Consider the following 17849-nt stretch of genomic DNA (forward strand, 5'->3'; position numbering starts at 1 on the left):
ACATCCTTCACATTAAGGTCAGCAGTGGGAGATCCTCAGAGATATGTAATTATACCCAGCAACAAAATGTTGCCGGAGGGAATCAGCGTATCGAGCAGGGCGAGAGGAACAGTCGACGTTTCGGGTCGTAACCCTGCATCGATTCTTTTCCTCCCTACAGATACTGCTCGAACCCCTTTCGTTCTTCCACCAGGCTGTTGCTTCATAGTTCAGCATCTTTTGGCTTTTGTGCCTCCGTCTTAGTTAAATGTACCAATTCCAACTCTGGACTCAGCCCATGGGCCAATCTGCGTTGTATTTGGGATTGCAGCAGGATCACACAACTTGCTGTGCAATTCAGCACGATAGGCTCCCCTTGGCTACAGGGAGAGGGGGAAGGTCCTCCTGTATCCCGGCGACCACAGCGCGCCTCCCGGCTGCCGGAGGACCGGGAGGCTCCTCCAGAATCCCAGCGGTCGCAGCGCGCGGGCGGAAGTACCTAAGATGGCGTTTTGAGGTTGGTGGTGGTGCGGATCGAGGCGGCTCGCACCATGGCGGAGAAGTTTGACAGCCTGGAGGAGCATCTGGAGAAATTCATCGAGAACATTCGACAGCTTGGCATAATTGTCAGCGACTTCCAGCCCAGCAGCCAGGCGGGCCTCAACCAGAAATTGTGAGGATAGAGGAGGGGAGGGTCGTGAGGGAGAGAGAGCGGGGCAATGGGGCAGGAGCGAGGGCGTGAGAGCAGGCCGGGTTTGAGCAGATTAGGGGGTGAGGTTGGGGGGAGTGGGAGTGGGGAGGGTGTGTGGGTGCGCCCCAGGGGTAGTGTATGCTAGGGGATGGAGGGGTGTGTGAAGGGTTGGAGGTGGTGCGTTGGGGATTCCCTGGCAAAGCATGTACGAGAGGGTCTGAGGATAAAATGAAGGTGTGTGTGGGAGGAGGGGGGTGGTATGAGGTTTTGCGGGATGGGGAGAAAAGGTGGCTGAGCGCCAGCCGGCCAACAGGCATCTTGCTTCAGTTACTTATTTTCATTTTGTAAGTGCGCAAAATGTTTTATGTGTAGAACTTAATTTCAGTATTCAACTTGCATTCTCCCCTCAGAATCAGATGATCGTAACTTCTCTTACTAACGTAATTCCGTCAAAATGCACTTTCCTTTTAACTGATATTGTGAGATCAGAAACATCAAGGATGGCCTTAAAATCGGGTTGTAATTTGTTACAATAAACTTGCTGTTAGTCCTTATTTCTCTTGTTTGTGTAATTATAATCTACTATCAGACTTCTGAATGGACATTGAACCAAATGGGCATTACCTCACGACATTATTTCTATTTTTACACTTATTTAATATCTACTTACTGTAATTCAGTTTTTCCCTCTATTATTCACTGTACTGCTACTGCAAAGTCAACAAATTACATGACATATGCCGGTGATATTAAATCTGATTCTGAAAGTGCAATCTGAAAATCTTAGTGTGGCAAATGAAATATGGAATCGGAATGCAGAGGGAAAGTAATAGATCTCTTCGATTAAAAAGATTGAAATTAACATTGCTAGTGTGAACATCATACAGAAAGAAAAATGAGTTGGGAGAATGAGATAAAGCTCAACATCTCTCGACAAAAAATGCCAATGGAAATGCTAGTTGCATATTAGCATGAAGGCAATTCTAACAAATTAAAATTTATTTGTGCTAAACCTCAGTAAAGTATTGTAATGAGCATATATTTTGCTCTTCACAATGCAATATAATGTGAGGTGGGTATTTTCCAGTATTCTAGTTTCTGTCAGTGAGTAGTAGCAAATGAGGCACAAGCTGCCAGGTTTGAATTGCCTTTCCCTAATGGTTTAGTTTGGGTTGGGTTGGGTGCTTTGAGCACCTGAACCTGGCAGAACAAAACCATCAGGGATCACTCATCTTTGGTTATTTCCCAATTTTAACTCAAGCAGCTCTTCATACTTAATATGTTTTTTAAACCTTAGTCTGTTGGAAGACTCAGCCAGCTGCCTAAAGCTTAAATGCAAATATGAAGTAGTAGTTAGAAGAGGCCAGCTATCTAAAATCTGAAGTTAGATGGTAAAATAAATGCAGTTTTAAAAAGCAGAATATATCTACAAATTGTAAAAAAGGGACAGTATATTACAAGACAAAATACAACTTTTCAAACAGTTTAGAGTAAAGGTACAGTAAATTTATTAAATGATCAAACAATTAATATAGTTTTCCACCACCACCTGAAATAACTGATGGATGCTTCTGAAATATTATAGTAAAGCCTAATTTCCTTTTAACCTTTAGAAATTCTATGATTACGGGATTACAAGACGTTGACAAATGCCGACAACAGCTGCATGATATTAATGTACCACTGGAAGTATTTGAGTAAGTATTAATCGTAGCTTAAAGTTTACAGCAAAAAAGAATTCTGACACAAGCTTAATTTTAATGATTACAACATAGTATGGTAGCAACCAGATACTGATATTTTCACATCGACCCTACAGATGCAGAAAACCTTGAGTAACCTACTCAAATGCTGGAGGAACATAATGGAAATGCTGTAGGAACTTAGGAAGCCAGGCAGCAAGGAGGGGGAATAAACAGTTGATGTTTCGGGTCGTAATGTTGACTGATGTTTTAATAATACATTTTCTCAATGTAGATGTTAATTTTCAGTTGATAATGTGGTGGTGGCACAGTGATAGCAGATAGGGAATTATCTACAGTGGAATAGAAAAAGTTGTTACGTGTTCATTTATTGAAATTGGGTGAGCAGCGCAGTAACAGTGCGGAGAAAGCGGAGGTATTTTCGGTTAAGATTTGAGAGGGGAGGTTTGACTTGATGTCTGATAAGTGTAGCATCAGCAAGTGAATGAATGGCTTTTCTTACTAAGTAAATCTTTCAGCTGCTTGTTTACGTGGAGTGTGGCAGGGATCTAATGAGGCAGGTGGTAATGATGGTAAACAACTTTGCTATAAGGTTGATGGTGGAGATTTTGACCAAGGTCCATGAATTCTTGCTGTACATCTTTGGTAATAGATTGATAGTATTTGTGTGCTGGTACAAGGGCATTTGTGTTTCTTTGGTCAGTGGGGAGTGAATTTCAGCTTGCACTGTTTGGGGTTTTAGGAATGTGACAATGCCGATCAAAAATAGAGATTGGTTTTAGTTGAGTAGATAAGCAATTGCAGAGAGATCGGAACATAAGGGCCCAAATTTAAAAAGATGTAGATTTGAAACTGAGGGACTGATGGTGGTGGTTAACTTCCATTGGTGAATCTAGAACAGGAGGTGGGGTATTGTGATTGAATAGTCAGATGATCAGGCAATCAAGTTGTAACTAATGCCCATTGTTTAATTTTTCGAGGCTGTAGTAATGATTTGTACAATATCTCAGGATATTTAGTAAAACTGTACATTAATATGGAGGTTATTAACTTTAAATGCAGGTACATTGATCAAGGTCGAAATCCTCAACTTTACACCAAAGAATGCCTGGAGAGAGCCTTGGCCAAGAATGAACAAGTCAAAGGGAAAATTGATACCTTGAAGGTATGCAGTCTGAAGAATGCTTTTGTAAACAATGGTTAAAGCTAAATTTTAAGGGCGGGGGTCATCAAAGATGGGTGTTTAATAAGATTAGATCCTTTCAAAAGTATAACAATCAGAGTGTTAAATCCTAGATGAATAATAAATCACCTGGAGCAAGATCCAGGGGAGAGAGACAGCACCCACAGATTCTTCATGAGTTGAGGTCATCTATTGACTCATGAATTGTTATGAAGAAGGCAAATGTTATTGGTGTACTATTAGAATGATGTAAGCTTTAGTTTACTGAAGCCTCCTTTGGTCAGGGTCGACCATGGATGTTGTATCATAGCTGTCTAAATACGCAAGCAGGGGCAGTACAATATGGGGAGCAAACTTGCCTATGTAGCAAGTTCCCCTTCTCCACACAGCAGTTGAACCCAAAAGGAACGACAAGAGACAGATATAGTTGGGCACCAGCAGCATCGCAGGAGTTGCCAGTCATCGTTGAACTCAACATAGGACAGCCTTAGGGACTTCAGCTCCAGATTTCCCCTCGGAGTTTACTCCTGAAGCCTTCCTCATGAGTGGGTATAGCTGCAAGGCAACGTAGGTTTGAGATCGGAGTTTTCCTTCTAGATGAGCTGCCAACCATGGCTGATCTCCATTTGCCCAAAGCAACTGGTTTTAGGGGACCAGTAACCCGACTTTGCCCGTTCTCCTGTCAGTAGAAACGGTTCCACTAGGCTTAGTAGCTAAGCCACATGTGAAGGCCAGGAGCTGGACTATGTTGTCAGACGCTATTTGAGGCACTCACCATTGGGAGCATTTAATAGATAGTGGGAATTTGTCCCCATACTATCCCCGCCTATAACAACCTTCAGGAACCAAGTTTTAGTTTGGAGATGGCAGTTTGGCGATTTATTTGAAATAAGGAAGAAATGGAATTCAATATACAATACTTCTTGTATTTGTATTTCTTAAGCAAATGGTATGAAGTTTTGATGTGCTAATCCTTTGTGAAACACTCAAAGAAATTGAAGACGGATATGGAAATAATTTACCTTTGTGAAATTGGATTGTGGATCTTAAAACTGTCATCAACTTGGTTGAAATCTAATTAAATTAGAAACAAAATCTGAATTGGAATCTTAGCATATTAATGGATGTGGTTCAAGGCTTACGAGTTAATTTAAAAAAATTCTAGGATTGCTACAAGGGGATTTTGATGGTAGAGAAAATAAATGTATGCTTGTGCTGTTTACACAGCTGATGAAAAATGGATAAGCACAAGTAAAGGAGAATCACATGATGAAAGATTAAAATTAGAAAGAGATTGTTTCTTACATTCTAATACTTGCACTGCACTTTTTTGGTAGCTTTTACACTTTATTCTGTATTGTTGTTTTACCTTATTATAGTTCAATGCACTATATAATTTGATCTGTGTGAGTAGTGTGCAAGACAAGCTTTTCATTGTACTTTGGTACATGTGACAATAATATACCAATTTTTGTGAAGAAGCCAATTGAAGTTCATATTTTTTTAAAAAGTGGAAGATCTGATTCATAAATGTGGACAAGGACTGGCCACATTAAGATCTGGCTGAATTGCATTGATAACCATCCCCCCCCCCCCCCCCCCCCCCCCCCCCCAGTTTCGAAGCCACTGTACATATGAGCAATCATTTGGGAGATCAGTGGAAAGGAGGAATGATTTGCTTGCTGCTCTGGGGTTGCAGACATCCTCTGTTGGGTGGGATCTGGACAATTTCATGTGCCTTCTCTCTTCCCCAATGCTGTCCCAAGCTGCCACAGAGGGAGGGGTGGTATCGGTTGAGCCCAGTAGAGCTGGTAGCGCTAAGTAGACTCGCTCATTCACTAATTCACTGAGGCTACCTAGTAGCTGTTCATCCCATCACAGTTGTTTCTGTGATCTTCTCCCACACTGTGTTTTCAACTTCTGGACAGAAGTTGTAACTTGGACTGCATGTAAAATGTTGAGGGAGAATAATGATAGAAGCGGTTGATAAGACAGAGACAGAAAAGCATTTGAGGTTTATTTGTGAGTAGATGTGTTCCTCACTGTGGAGTTGCATCAAATATAAAAAAGCAGCACAGAAACATGTAATTTAATCCAACCAACCAAATGTTGGTATATATGCTCAACATCGTAAATACCTGGCCCCATGTGCCTAAGCTTCCTCTCCATAAAACCATCTGCACTGCTCATCTCATCCTCTGCACTGTTGGCATTGCAATCACCCTGACTGACTAAGTTTCTTCAAAGCTTATTTTTTTATTTTAATGACTGCTCTCTACTTTGTCTCTTGACTACATCTAGAAACATGCTGGTCTGAATTTCTCTGAATGGGGGGGTCAACCAGTGTGCTTGCTGTTCAGTTTTCCCAGCGCCCTGCACTTCTGGATTCCTGTAGCTGATCTTGTTCATTGAGAGCATTCTGGAGTTATATACACAGCATAATTTCTTGGATTGAAAACTAAGGGAAGGGCTCTTACAGAAATAGTTTTCAAAGTTCAAAGATTCAAAATGAACTGAGCACATGTATTCTAATTTTGAAGAGTTTAAGTGAAATTTTACTTTGCTTTAAAAACATTTCTGAAACTTGAATGAAAAGATTGCAAAGCAGTTAAAAGAAAAACAAAAAAGGAAGGTTGCTTTTTAGAATTGAACAATGTAAAAAAATCTTTTGTAGAAGGATTGGCAAAGAGGCAACAGAATTAAAGTAATGTGAAAGAATTGGAGATGACGTAATGATTTTAAAAAATGCAATACACTCCACCATAGATCTTCTGAAAGTTCAAAGTACGTTTATGATCAAGTATGAATACAAAATACAACTGAGATTCATCCTCCTGAAGGCAGTCACGAAACATAGAAGCACCATGGAACCATTCCTAGAAACACATCCACCACCCGATGCATGGAGGGGAATAAAGAACAAATTGTACTAACAACAAAAAGCAAGTGAACGACACCTAGAATATCAACATCAAACCAGGAGTCCAGGAGTATTCGGTTCAGTTCAGTTCAGCGCCGCTAGCCGACTGCAGGCCGCTGAGCCAGTCTTCACTGAAGTATCCCAGTCCTCACAGACAGCGAAAAAAAACGAACCAAAATCCAGAAACACTTGTAACATGAACCTCAAAGTCCCCCAAATGAGTCCACGGCCATCAGCCTTGCTGATTAATCCTTGCAACGTGGAACCCAAGGCTCCTGCACTTTCCTTTGATAGCAGCTAGCGAGGGTGAGGAGGACCGGTAAAATGCAGGCAGATGGTGTCGAGCACCCTCCTGTCATCTTCTCTTATCTTTGTCGACTTAACCCTTGCATGGTGCCTCAGTCAGAGAGAAGCAATGGAGCTGGTCATAGGTTTGCACCCTACCTCCAGACCTCTTGGCCACACACACTACTCCCAACCTCATTGAACTCCCTCATAGACAGGAAAGTGCCAGATTACTGAATCAGCCCAAAATCACACCATCAAAATGTAAATCACAGGTTCCAGTTGCACGCAGATTAGTAGTAGCATCATACTTGAAAGAAGTATGTTTGTGAACTGCCTGCAGGACATTGCTGCTGGTTGCGTTGTTCGCTGATGTCATCTTAAAATAAAATCAACAAAATCAGTAGGCATATTTAGTAGGTCAGCACCATCTGATGAGTCTGGGCCACAGATTGGAGGGCTGAATTCTCTGAGTTTGAGTTTAAGTCCGGGACTAAGGATTGGAGGCCCAGAGGTGACCTGTCATGGGGTTGGAGGCCTGTGTGTGAGGGTGGGAAATGGGTTTGTTTTGTTCTGTTTGTTGTGTTGAACTACATTATGAGAATGTGTGCTGACACTTGCAGGCTGCACTCCACACATCCTTGTTGTGTTGGTTGTTAACACAAGCGACCCATTTTACTGTATATCTCAAAGTACATGGGATAAATCTGATCTGTGGAGAGAGGGAAAAAGTCGCAAATCTTTGTCAGATCTAGAAAAGGGAGTGAACAAGTATTTTCAGTTGCAAAGAGCAAGATAAATGGAAAAAGCCAAGGAGGCCAAGGTTGTCCAGGTGACACATTTGCTTTTAGTTCTGTCTAAGTGAGGGGAATAGATGCTAATTAATCATTCCTGATCTGTCTAGAGGAGTGTGGGTGAACAATAGAGGATGATTGGGGACAATCAGTTGTGCTGGAACAGTGAAGGCCATAGAAAAGCAGTTGCTAAAAATTGCAAGTAAGAGAGATTGGCAGTATACAACAGATCAGGTAATGTGTGGAGGGAGAAATATCAAGACTTGTACAGTTAGGTAATCTTGCATCTGATCTGGCTGGTTCTGAAACAAATAGGAGATTCTTGTTATCTAAATTTTTTGAATTATATATTTCAATTATATATTGCTCTTTTTTTCCCCATACTGATTTTCAGCATCAGAGATGCAAAATTGTTTTAAGCTGTGACATTCAAACATGTTGAGATTTTATTCATTTAACGATTAGAGCATCACTGCTATAGGACCGTTATTAACAGCACATCGCTGAATCCCCTGAGAAAGTGGAGGTTAGTTGTCGCCTTGAACTTCTAATCCTTCTGGAGAAAGTGATACCACAGCATTTTTGAGTGGAGAGTTTAAGAATGTAAGCACCATGTTTTTCCAGATCCTAATGGTACTTGTATTAGAGGGAACCTGGCATCATTCCCGGTATCTTTTGGTCTTGCTGTCCTTATTAGAGGCTGTGGGTTTTTGACTATCCTTGGGGAGGAACTGTGAAATTTGTAGATGATGCACACTGGAGGCTTGGTACACCTGTGATGAATGGAGTGAATGTTCAGCAGGATGCAGGCATGAGCTGCATTCTCTTCTACAAAGATGCAGATGGAATTCATCACTGTGCACATTCTGCAAACATTACTTCATGCCCAATGATGGTAGAATGATCATTGAAATGACTGAAAATGATGGGGCCTAGGGCACTGCCTTGATAAACAGCTGTAGCAATGTCTCTGGGTTGCAGTGATGATCACCCTCCTTTGGAAATTCTGTTTTTGTTGTTTTGCTTTTGCTGCGTGACATCCTTTGCACCACCAGAGACCTAAAAGAAATGTAGTTTTGAAGTCAGTTTACGCACGAGCATTTTGTATGCTTTTACAAAACTACTGTAACTGGTAGTAGCTTTCCTTTGTACACGGTATGAGTCCAACTAGTGAGTTTTCCTTTTGCTGCCTTTGACATAATTTTTATCAGGACTCCTTCAAATTACATCATCAGATATTAAGGTAGCATTTCTCACTTCACTTGGAATTCAGCTCAATTGTTCACGTTTAGAAATGGTATGTTCAGTGAAAGGAACCTGGCAGCATCTCAATACAGTATGTTGTTATTGTGAATGTGTTTTTTAGTATTCAGCAATTTGGTAATCAGGTGTTATGGATTTATTTTATCAATCCGAGGAGATTTGTCATATTTGGAGTTTCTGTTTTGTATGCTGTTTTACTTTTGCTACTGGAGGTCCTTTACACCACCAGGGGCACAAAAGGAGCCAATCTTTGAAGACATTATATGCACAAGCATTTTGTATGCTTTTGCTTAATAACCGTGAGGGCCTCAAATAAATGTATATAGTGTTTCTTTTTGGAATATTCTTCTAAAAACTGTAGATATTGTGTAGGTACACCATATGGACTGAAAGAAGATCAAAGCTGGGAGCTAAATATCCAAGGATAAATCCTATTGAAAAGACAGGCAGGTGGGCAGAAGGAATGGGGTGGCTCTTTTGTTTTTTAAAAAAAAGTAATCAAATCCTTAGCAAGCAGTGACATCGGAACAGAAGATGTAGAATCCTTGTGGATAGAGTTAGGAGACAATGGTGTTAAGAGTTAATGGTAAGAAGACCCGGGTGGGAGTTATACACGGGCCTCTGATTAGTACCCAGGATATGGGGTACAAATTCCAGAAGGATAGGAAAAGCATGTAAGGAAGGCAATGTTATGATGGTTGTGAAGGACTTCTGTGAGTAAATAGAATAGAAAAGTAAGGTTGGCACAGAATTCCAAGAGAAGAAATTTGTAGAATGCCTATGGGGTGGTTATTTAGAGCTGCTTATGTTCAAACCCACTAGGGAAAAGGCAATTCTAGATTTGGTGTTATGCAATGAACTAGATTTGATTAGTAAGCTTAAGGTTGATTGGAAGGGAACCTTAGCGGGGATGACGGTAGAACAGCAATAGAATGAGTTTCTGGGAGTAATTCAGGAAATGTAGGATCATTTCATCCCAACGAAGCAGTGTTCTAAAGGGAAGATGAGGCAATTGTGGCTGACAAGGGAAGCTAAAGACAGCATAAAAAGAAAAGGCATACAATATCTGTAGAATTTATTGTCATAGATCGCACAAGTTATTAGGTATATTTACAGTAGAGGTTGATAGGTGCCTGATTAGTGAGGGTGTCAGGATATGGGGAGAGTGGCTGGCCTAGTTCTGCTCTTGTCTTCTGGATGTAAAGACATCCTTTTGTTGCTTCAGCAAGTTACCTGATCTATTTTACTTGCTCTCATGCTTTAGCAGATCTGGTTTAATTTGAGGCAGAATGCAAATTTGTAAGGTAAATGTATAAAATCTCCAAACCCTTCAGGCTATGAATACTGCAGTGAAAAGGGCAGAACCTTCTCCTGTCACTTTGTTTGTCTATCAGGGTACAAATGAAAGTGAAAAAGGTGAACTTTCGTGTACAGTCCACTTGAATTAAGGTTATTTTTGGTTGAGGTGGTTATTGTCCCTGTGGGAAGGCATACATTAATCATCTTGTCCTCAATGGTATAGTGTGCTCAGATTAACAGCAAGGGAAGGGACAGCCAATGAGTTCCAAAGAGCTTTGTGATGAACAAAAAAATATTTGAGGCTATAAATTATCTTTACCCATGTTGTGTGCAATTACTGGCTGCAACTGCTGATTCAGGAATGAAAGTTGTATCCATAAGCCACTGAATTCTCGAAATTGTTGCAAATTTATGTTGTTGGGTCTGTCACATTTGATTCTTGTTGTGTATTTCTTTTTTAAAAATTAGTACGGTGGGGCTAAACTGGTTGTGATTAAATGCTTGAATACCTGTATTGGTTAATGCTGTTCTTGCAGTTTTGTCATCACAATACCTGGGGAAATTATTCTTCCAGAATACCCTTAATCAAAAATTGGTTTATTATTGTCACATGTACCAAGATACATAGAAAAACATTAGTTTTAGTGCCATCTAGACAAATCATTATATAGGGGTAGTACAAAAGGAATGTAGAACATAATCAAACAGATACAGAAAATGCAGTGTATTTTAAAGTTCAAAGTACATATATATGTAACCATATAAAAACCCTGAAATTCATTTTCTTGAGGGCATTCAAACACAATAGAATCAATGAAAAATCACACTCAACAGGATGGGCAAACAACCAATGTGGACAACACACCAAACTGTAAATACAAAAAGAAAAGTTAATAATAGTAAATAGCAACAAATATCAAAAACATTAGATGAAGAGTCCTTGAAAGTGACTCAGTAGGTTGTGGGAATAGTTCATGATGGGGATGAGTGAAGTTATCACCTCTGGTTCAAGAGCCTGATGGTTGAGGAGTAGTAACTTTTCTTGAACCTGGTGATATGAATCCTGAGGCTCCTGTAGGACCTTCTTGATGGCAGCGGTGAGAAGCGAGTATAGCCTGGATGGTGGAGGTCCTCGATGATGGATGCTGCTTTCCTGTGACTATGCTCCGTGTAGATGTGCTCAGTGGTTGTGGTGTTTTGTGCCGTATCCACAATTTTTTTAGGCTTTTCTGTTCAAGGGCATTGGTGTTTGCATACCAGACTGTGATGCAACCACACTTTCCACTACACATCTATAGAATTTTGTCAGATTTTTAGATGACATGCTGAATCTTCGCAGACTTCTATGAAAAAGATGCTGCTTTGCTTTCTTACCTGCTGGGCCCAGCACAGATCCTCAAATGGTAACACCAAGGAATTTAAATTTGCTAAGCCTCTGCATCTCTAATCCATCCTGAAGTCTAATCAGCTTCTTGGTCTTGGTGACATTGAATAAGAGATTGTTGTTGTGACACTAGTTTTTCAATCTCCCTCCTATATACTGATTCTTCACCAACTTTGATTCAGCCAACAACAGTGGTGTTGTCAGCAAACTTAAAATATGACATTGGAGCTATACTTGGCCTCTCTGTAATAAGTATAAAGCGAATAAAGCAGAGAGCTAAGCACACAGCCTTGTGGTGCACCTGTGCTGATTGAGATTGTGAAGGAGATGTTGCCAATCTGAACTGACTAGGAATCTCCAAGTGAGGAAATCGAGGATCCAATTGCACAAGTAGGTATTGAGGTCAAGGTCTTGAAGCTTGTTGATTAACTTCGAGGGGATGATGGTATTGAATGAAGAGCATCGTGGTGTATGCATCTTTGCTGTCCAGATGTTGATCTGTTGTGCCAGTAGGCAAACTGGAGTGGATCCAAGTTCCTCCTTGAAGCAGGTGGGTACCTCAGACTGCCAAAGCGAGAGGTTAAAGATATTGGTGAACACTCCAGCCAGTTATCAGCACAGGCCTTTAGTATCCCTCCTGGACTGGATGCTTTCCGTGGGTTCATCCTCTTGAAGGATGCCGTATCTTTGGCCTCAAACTAAAATCACAGGTTCATTGGGGGTTTTGGGAGTTTGTGAAGTTGCCTCCGTGTTTTGACAGTCAAAGTGAGCATAAAAGGAATTGAGCCCTCCTGGGAGCAAAGTCTTGTTGTTGTTGTTGTCTATGTTGCTTGGTTTCACTTTGTAAGAGGCAAGGGTTAGGGTTCAAGTTCTGCCACAGCTATCGAGCATTCCTCAGTGGCCAGACCTGAATGTCACTAACCTGGCCCTCAGCAGGTTGCTCATCTAGGGCTTCAGGTTGGGGAAGACTGAATGGATTTTGTGCAGACACACTCATCTATGACTTTTTATGAAATCCATGATAACTGTTGGGTATTCATTCAGATCCTCAGAGTCCTTGAACACAGCCCAGTCCACAGACTTGAAGTATTCCCAGAGACGCTCCTCTGCCTCCTGTGACTACCTCTTTGTATCCTTATCTCTGGGGCTTTTCTCTTTAGCCTCTGCCTGTATGCAGGTAGGAAAAGGAGAGCCAAGTGATCAGATTTCCTGAAATGCGGTCTAGGCATAAAATGGCAGGCATTTCTATTCGTAGTATAGCAAGTGGTCGAATGTTTTGAGATCTAGATGTTGTAGGTGATATGTTGATAATAACTGGGCAGAGATTTCTTCAGACAAGCTTGATTGAAGTCCGTGACAATGAATTGAAAGGTGTGGCAGTTCCTTGTTTGCTGATGGTGGCACTCAGTAACTCGAGTGTCTGAAGTTGCCTTTTGGTGGTATGTCAACTGCGGCCTGGATCATGGCAAGTCTCTTGATAAGTAGAACAGTCAGCACTTAACTATTAGATGTTCTAAGTTGCAGGAACAAGAGTGTGACAAGACTGCTGCGCCTGAACACCACAAAGAGTTATCATGAAACACATACCCCCCCCCCCCCTTTGTCTTCTCCAAATCAGCTGTCTGATCCATTCTGTGTATTGAGAAGCCTTTGGGTGTCCGGAGTGAGCAATGTTTCTGAGAAAAATTGAGCGCAGCAATTCCTCATTTTCCTCCAATACAGCAATCTTGCCCTTGGGCCCTCAATCTTGTTCTCCATTTGCTAACAAGAAGCTGGGTAGAGGAAGTTTCATACCCTTTTAGCCTGGCTTAGAGACCTCTCCTCGTCCCTCTCCTTCAGCTGTGGTGAAGTACCTTTGTCCACTTATCTCTCAAGTATCTGCATGCTTGAGAGTTAAGTCCCACTGAGTCCTTCAGAAGATCGTGAAGTCACTAGTTCATTAAGACGGTTCAGAAGTACATAGAGGGAAATTGCAGATTGCTGTTGACAAAGTGCAAGAGCCATAACGAAGTAGGTTCAGAGATTGAGTTTATCTTTGTCATGTAAGAGTTCTGTTCAAGAGTCTAGTATTAAGATTTACATTGCCCTTGAACCCAGTGTTATGTTGTACATTAAAACATGTGTTTTCACCTTCTTAAGTGGCTTTGTTAAAAATCACTGATTTATTTTAATTCTACATCTTTGTGATTTGACAATGAAATGGAAGAAAGTGAGATGGGCATATATATTTATTTGGGTGGCAGGGTGGAGAAGTGTCTCTTCCAGAGGATGTGTAAGGCACTCCTTCCCTTTGCTAGTCTGCAGTTCATCCTTGGGCAAGGTGTAGCACCTGCCTAGTCCCTGAAGAGTCACGTGAGCCTATGGGAGCAGGTGGTGCATATCACAAGTCTTGGTTATGCAACCACTTATGTCAGGCAATCTCTGAAGAGTATTGATAATGTCTGGGGTCACCCGTCTTGTAAAGACACTGCCCAGAAGAAGGCAATGGTAAACCATTTCTATAGAAAAATTTGCTAAGCACATTATGACCATGGAAAGACCATAATCACCCATGTCATACATCAAGGCAGATAATGAACAAATGATATGTATATGAATTGGGTGAAAATGTATGTGCTCTTCAGAAGTTTTTAGATGGCATGGATGTTGGTGGAGATGTAAGGAAGTTTGTCAAAGGTAACAGCAGGAAATTTGGGTGTGGAGAAATGGCAAATGGAGATTTATCCATACAGGTGTGAGTTGATGTATTTTAAGAGGAAAGTATACTGTAAATGGAGAGGCCTTTCAGAGATTTGATACACAGAGATTTTGCATGCGCGTCCTTGGTTCCCTGAATACAAATGCATAGGGTGATAAAGAAGGCATCTGGCATGTTTGCCTTTGTTCACAGTATTAAGTATAAAAGTTAGGAGGTTGTGTTATAGTTGTATAAAACTTAGGTTAGGCAACATTTAAGGTATTGTGCACTTCTCATTGCCCCGCCAGAGGAAGGATGTGAACGCTTTCTAGAGGGTGCAAAAGAGGCTGATTAAAGTGTATGAGCTATAAAGAGTAGTTGGACAAACTTGAGATTGTTTTCTATGGAGCATCATACATTGAGGGGCAACCTGATATAAATGTATAAAATTATGAGTGGCATAGGAAAGGTAGTCTTTTTCCAGGGTTGTTTAAGGTGATCGAGGGAAACTTTAAAGTAGATGTGCAAGACATCTTTTTAACATAGAACCTGCAACATGCTGTTAGGGGTAGTGTTGGAAGCAAACATGATAGTATTTCCAAGATATTTATACAGTCAAAAAATGGACAGGGAATAGAGGGTGCTGACCATTTGCAGGCAGATGGAATTAGTTTATATTGACATCATGAGTAGTACAGACATGGTTGGCTGAAAAGCCTATTCTATTGCCTTAATGTTCTATAATGTGTAATTTTTTTTTGTTATTTCAGAAATTCAAGGGACTTCTGATTCACGAACTGAGCAAGGTTTTTCCTGAAGAAATGTCCAAATACCGAGCTATCCGATGTGAAGATCATCTGCCCACGTAGCTAGACCCAATGTGTTTTATTTTGCAAAACTATATTGCTTCCTTTTTCCAGGAAACCAACCCGATTGTGGCTAGCTTTTTGTAGCCAGATAAATTATTCTTGACTGCTTTGAAGGAATACATGACATACAGTAGAATATCACTGAGAAAGCATAAAAATGCCTTTTTTACATTCAGGATGCATTAGTGCTTACATTGAATGGATTTAGTTGGTATGTGGTTGACATTATGGCAACATCTGAAATGTGTGGGGTAGACAAATTTAGTTTAAAACTGATTTTGAGATACTTTTGTACCAATGTACATGAATTCATTTTCTATATTGCTGGACTGTGCAGCAATTTTTGTAATAAAATAAGTTGTTTGCTACCAGAATGCTTAATGGAATTTTGTTTTTACATGTTTTATTTGTTATCAATTATACAAATTACAAACTTAACTGGTAAGTAATTTGAAAATAATCCAGAGTGCAAAGAGCTAGTTAGGATTACCATAAACATCTGCAATTTTATAGTGTCCAGCGGGCATTACCATTAGGAGCAATTTTCTTTCTTTACACGGTCATAGAGCATGCAAGTTGTCCCTTCACTCCACTATGTCTGCCTGCTCATCAAGTTTCTGTTTGTATTAATCTCTTTATTTTTTTTTTCCCCTCACCTTGCCATTCATTCTGCCCAGAGTGTATCTGTCACCACAGAAGGGGCAACTTACAGTGGCCAATTAGTTTACTAATCCATACATCGTTGGGATGTGGGGGCAGTCAATAGCGCCCAGAGGAAACCCACACGGCCACAGGGAGAACGTTAACTTCATACACAACATCCAAGGTCAGGATTGAACCTAGATTTCTGGGACCAGGAGGCAGCATCTGTATCTCCAAAGCACTAATAAATACCTCTGGAATCATACCCACATTTCAGTACTTGATAGCATATCCTTAGAAAACTGCCAGTTACTGCCAAATAACAGTTTTCTAGCAATTCCTTATACTGCGGAAAGGGTGTGGAGAAAATGTTTTTTCTGTTAAAGGTTGGATTTCTACTGAAAGCACGTACTTGAATAAAATTGTTTTTAACCTATATGCTGTCATATTAGAAATCCATTTGGAAATTAATAAGTGTCTTTGAACAAGATAATTTCCAACTAAAAGTGCATTTCTCATATTTCCCTTTCACTAATTCCATCTATGGTGCTTTGATCCATCCAATCAGAAGGTCAAAGAACTATTTCGAAATCTACACCCACATGCAGCATTTACTCAGATATTTCAGAAGGTGCTTTAAAATGTGGATGAACTTGGACTTTAATTTTCTTATGTACTTCACCCTCTGGATAAATCACTGGCCACTTGCCTACTGTAATAGTTTACAATGTTTACATGTGCTTGCCCTGAGCTGTTGAAGTATAACCTGTGGCCTTCAGTATTAATATTTGGAAATACTGTACTTCAATGCTATTACTTATAAGTTGTTGCATAGCAAAGGGAAATGCCAGTAATTTAATAGTTTTATATCGAACTGTCAGGAGTTTGATGACCTGGGTCCAAGGATCCCCTTTGGAAACCTATTTGAAGAATAATGTGTATGAAAATAAAAATAGAATACTGAAACAAGTTCAGTCAGAGTATCTGAGGGCTGGTATTTTTCACCATGTTATTGAAACACTACAAAATTGAAAGCTAATCGGCAAATTATAGATGGTTTTATACTTGTGGTTCTGTATATTGGGGATGTTGAATGATCGTCACCTAGGGCTTTATCTGTAACTATTTTGGGTTGATATGGAATTTATATTATAGTTTCAGCTGCTTCAGCTCCTTTCCACCATTGTGAAACAACTCCAGTCATAATCTTGTAGAAATCTGAAACTATATTTCTTGTGATATTGTAATGATCAGACTTATTTTGCCTATCATTATAGTCAGTGTTATGCAGCAACAAAACTGAAAGACAAAGTTCCTCCCCAGTTTAAGGTTTCTGGCAGAGGCTAGCAGGTTTTTCTTCAGGATCTATCTGTATTTGGCAACATTCATCTACCCATCAATCCTGACCAGATTTCCAGTCCCTGCTGCTGAAAAGCATCCATATAGCATAATGCTACCTCCACCCAGACTTTACAGTAGGGGTGGTGTTGCCTGGCTGACACGCAGTATTAGGTACTGCTTAGTGTTGAGGCCTAGAAGTTCCACTTCAGTCTCATCTGAACACAAGAAAGTCTTTTCACATCTTTACAGGATCTTATGAGTGAAGTGTTTAGGCAAAGTATTTATAGGTAAGGATATGCATTTTTTTTTTTGCCAGGGTTTCTTCCTCGCCAGTCTTCTATAAATAGCCTTTTTGTGTAAGACCTTAGAGATTGTGGATCCATGAATTTCGTCTTGCAGTTGCAGCCACTGACTTCTGCAGCTGACTCAGAGTGGCTGTTGGCATTACAGCAGCCTCTCTTTATAAGTGCCATTCTTCTACGGCAACTAAGTTTAGAGGGGTGGCCTGTCCCAGGCAGTGTGGCCGTTTTTTCACGATGGACTGCACTGAGCTCTGAGGTGCCTTTGAGATGAACTCGTATCCTTCCCCAGATCTGTGCTTCTCTGTTATTTCCTCCACTTTGAATGCTCTTTTGTCTTTATTTTGGTTTGGTCTGTTGAAAATCCACTGTGAGAGAGAGGGTAGATTTTGTAGATTAGCTCAAAAATCCTACTTCAATATATTTTAAATTTAGAAAATAAAATGTGAAAAGTCGTGGGGGCTGAATTCTTTTTCAAGGCATTGTAACTGTGCCACCACTTTCAGGAAATTGTGTCTGA

At 40.5% G+C, this 17849-nt stretch overlaps 1 protein-coding gene across 1 annotated transcript; it reads left to right on the top strand.

The window, feature by feature from the left end:
- Positions 1-442: 442 nt before the first annotated feature.
- med10 (mediator complex subunit 10) lies at positions 443-15429 on the top strand. Its single transcript, XM_072283270.1, has 4 exons — positions 443-652; positions 2284-2367; positions 3436-3538; positions 14949-15429. Exons 1-4 carry the CDS (start codon positions 531-533, stop codon positions 15045-15047), a joined length of 408 nt encoding a protein of 135 aa, XP_072139371.1. The 5' UTR covers positions 443-530; the 3' UTR covers positions 15048-15429.
- The last annotated feature ends 2420 nt before the right edge of the window (positions 15430-17849 follow it).

Source organism: Mobula birostris, chromosome 19, assembly GCF_030028105.1.
Source record: "Mobula birostris isolate sMobBir1 chromosome 19, sMobBir1.hap1, whole genome shotgun sequence".
NCBI lineage: Eukaryota > Metazoa > Chordata > Chondrichthyes > Myliobatiformes > Myliobatidae > Mobula > Mobula birostris.

What these genes read in the sequence shown, in the direction of transcription:
- med10 (XM_072283270.1), top strand. Translation starts at nt 531, where the DNA reads ATGGCGGAGAAGTTTGACAGCCTGGAGGAGCATCTGGAGAAATTCATC. An exon ending in GCGGGCCTCAACCAGAAATT is followed by an intron (nt 653 to 2,283) that starts GTGAGGATAGAG and finishes TTTAACCTTTAG; the next exon opens with AAATTCTATGATTACGGGAT. An exon ending in GGAAAATTGATACCTTGAAG is followed by an intron (nt 3,539 to 14,948) that starts GTATGCAGTCTG and finishes TTGTTATTTCAG; the next exon opens with AAATTCAAGGGACTTCTGAT.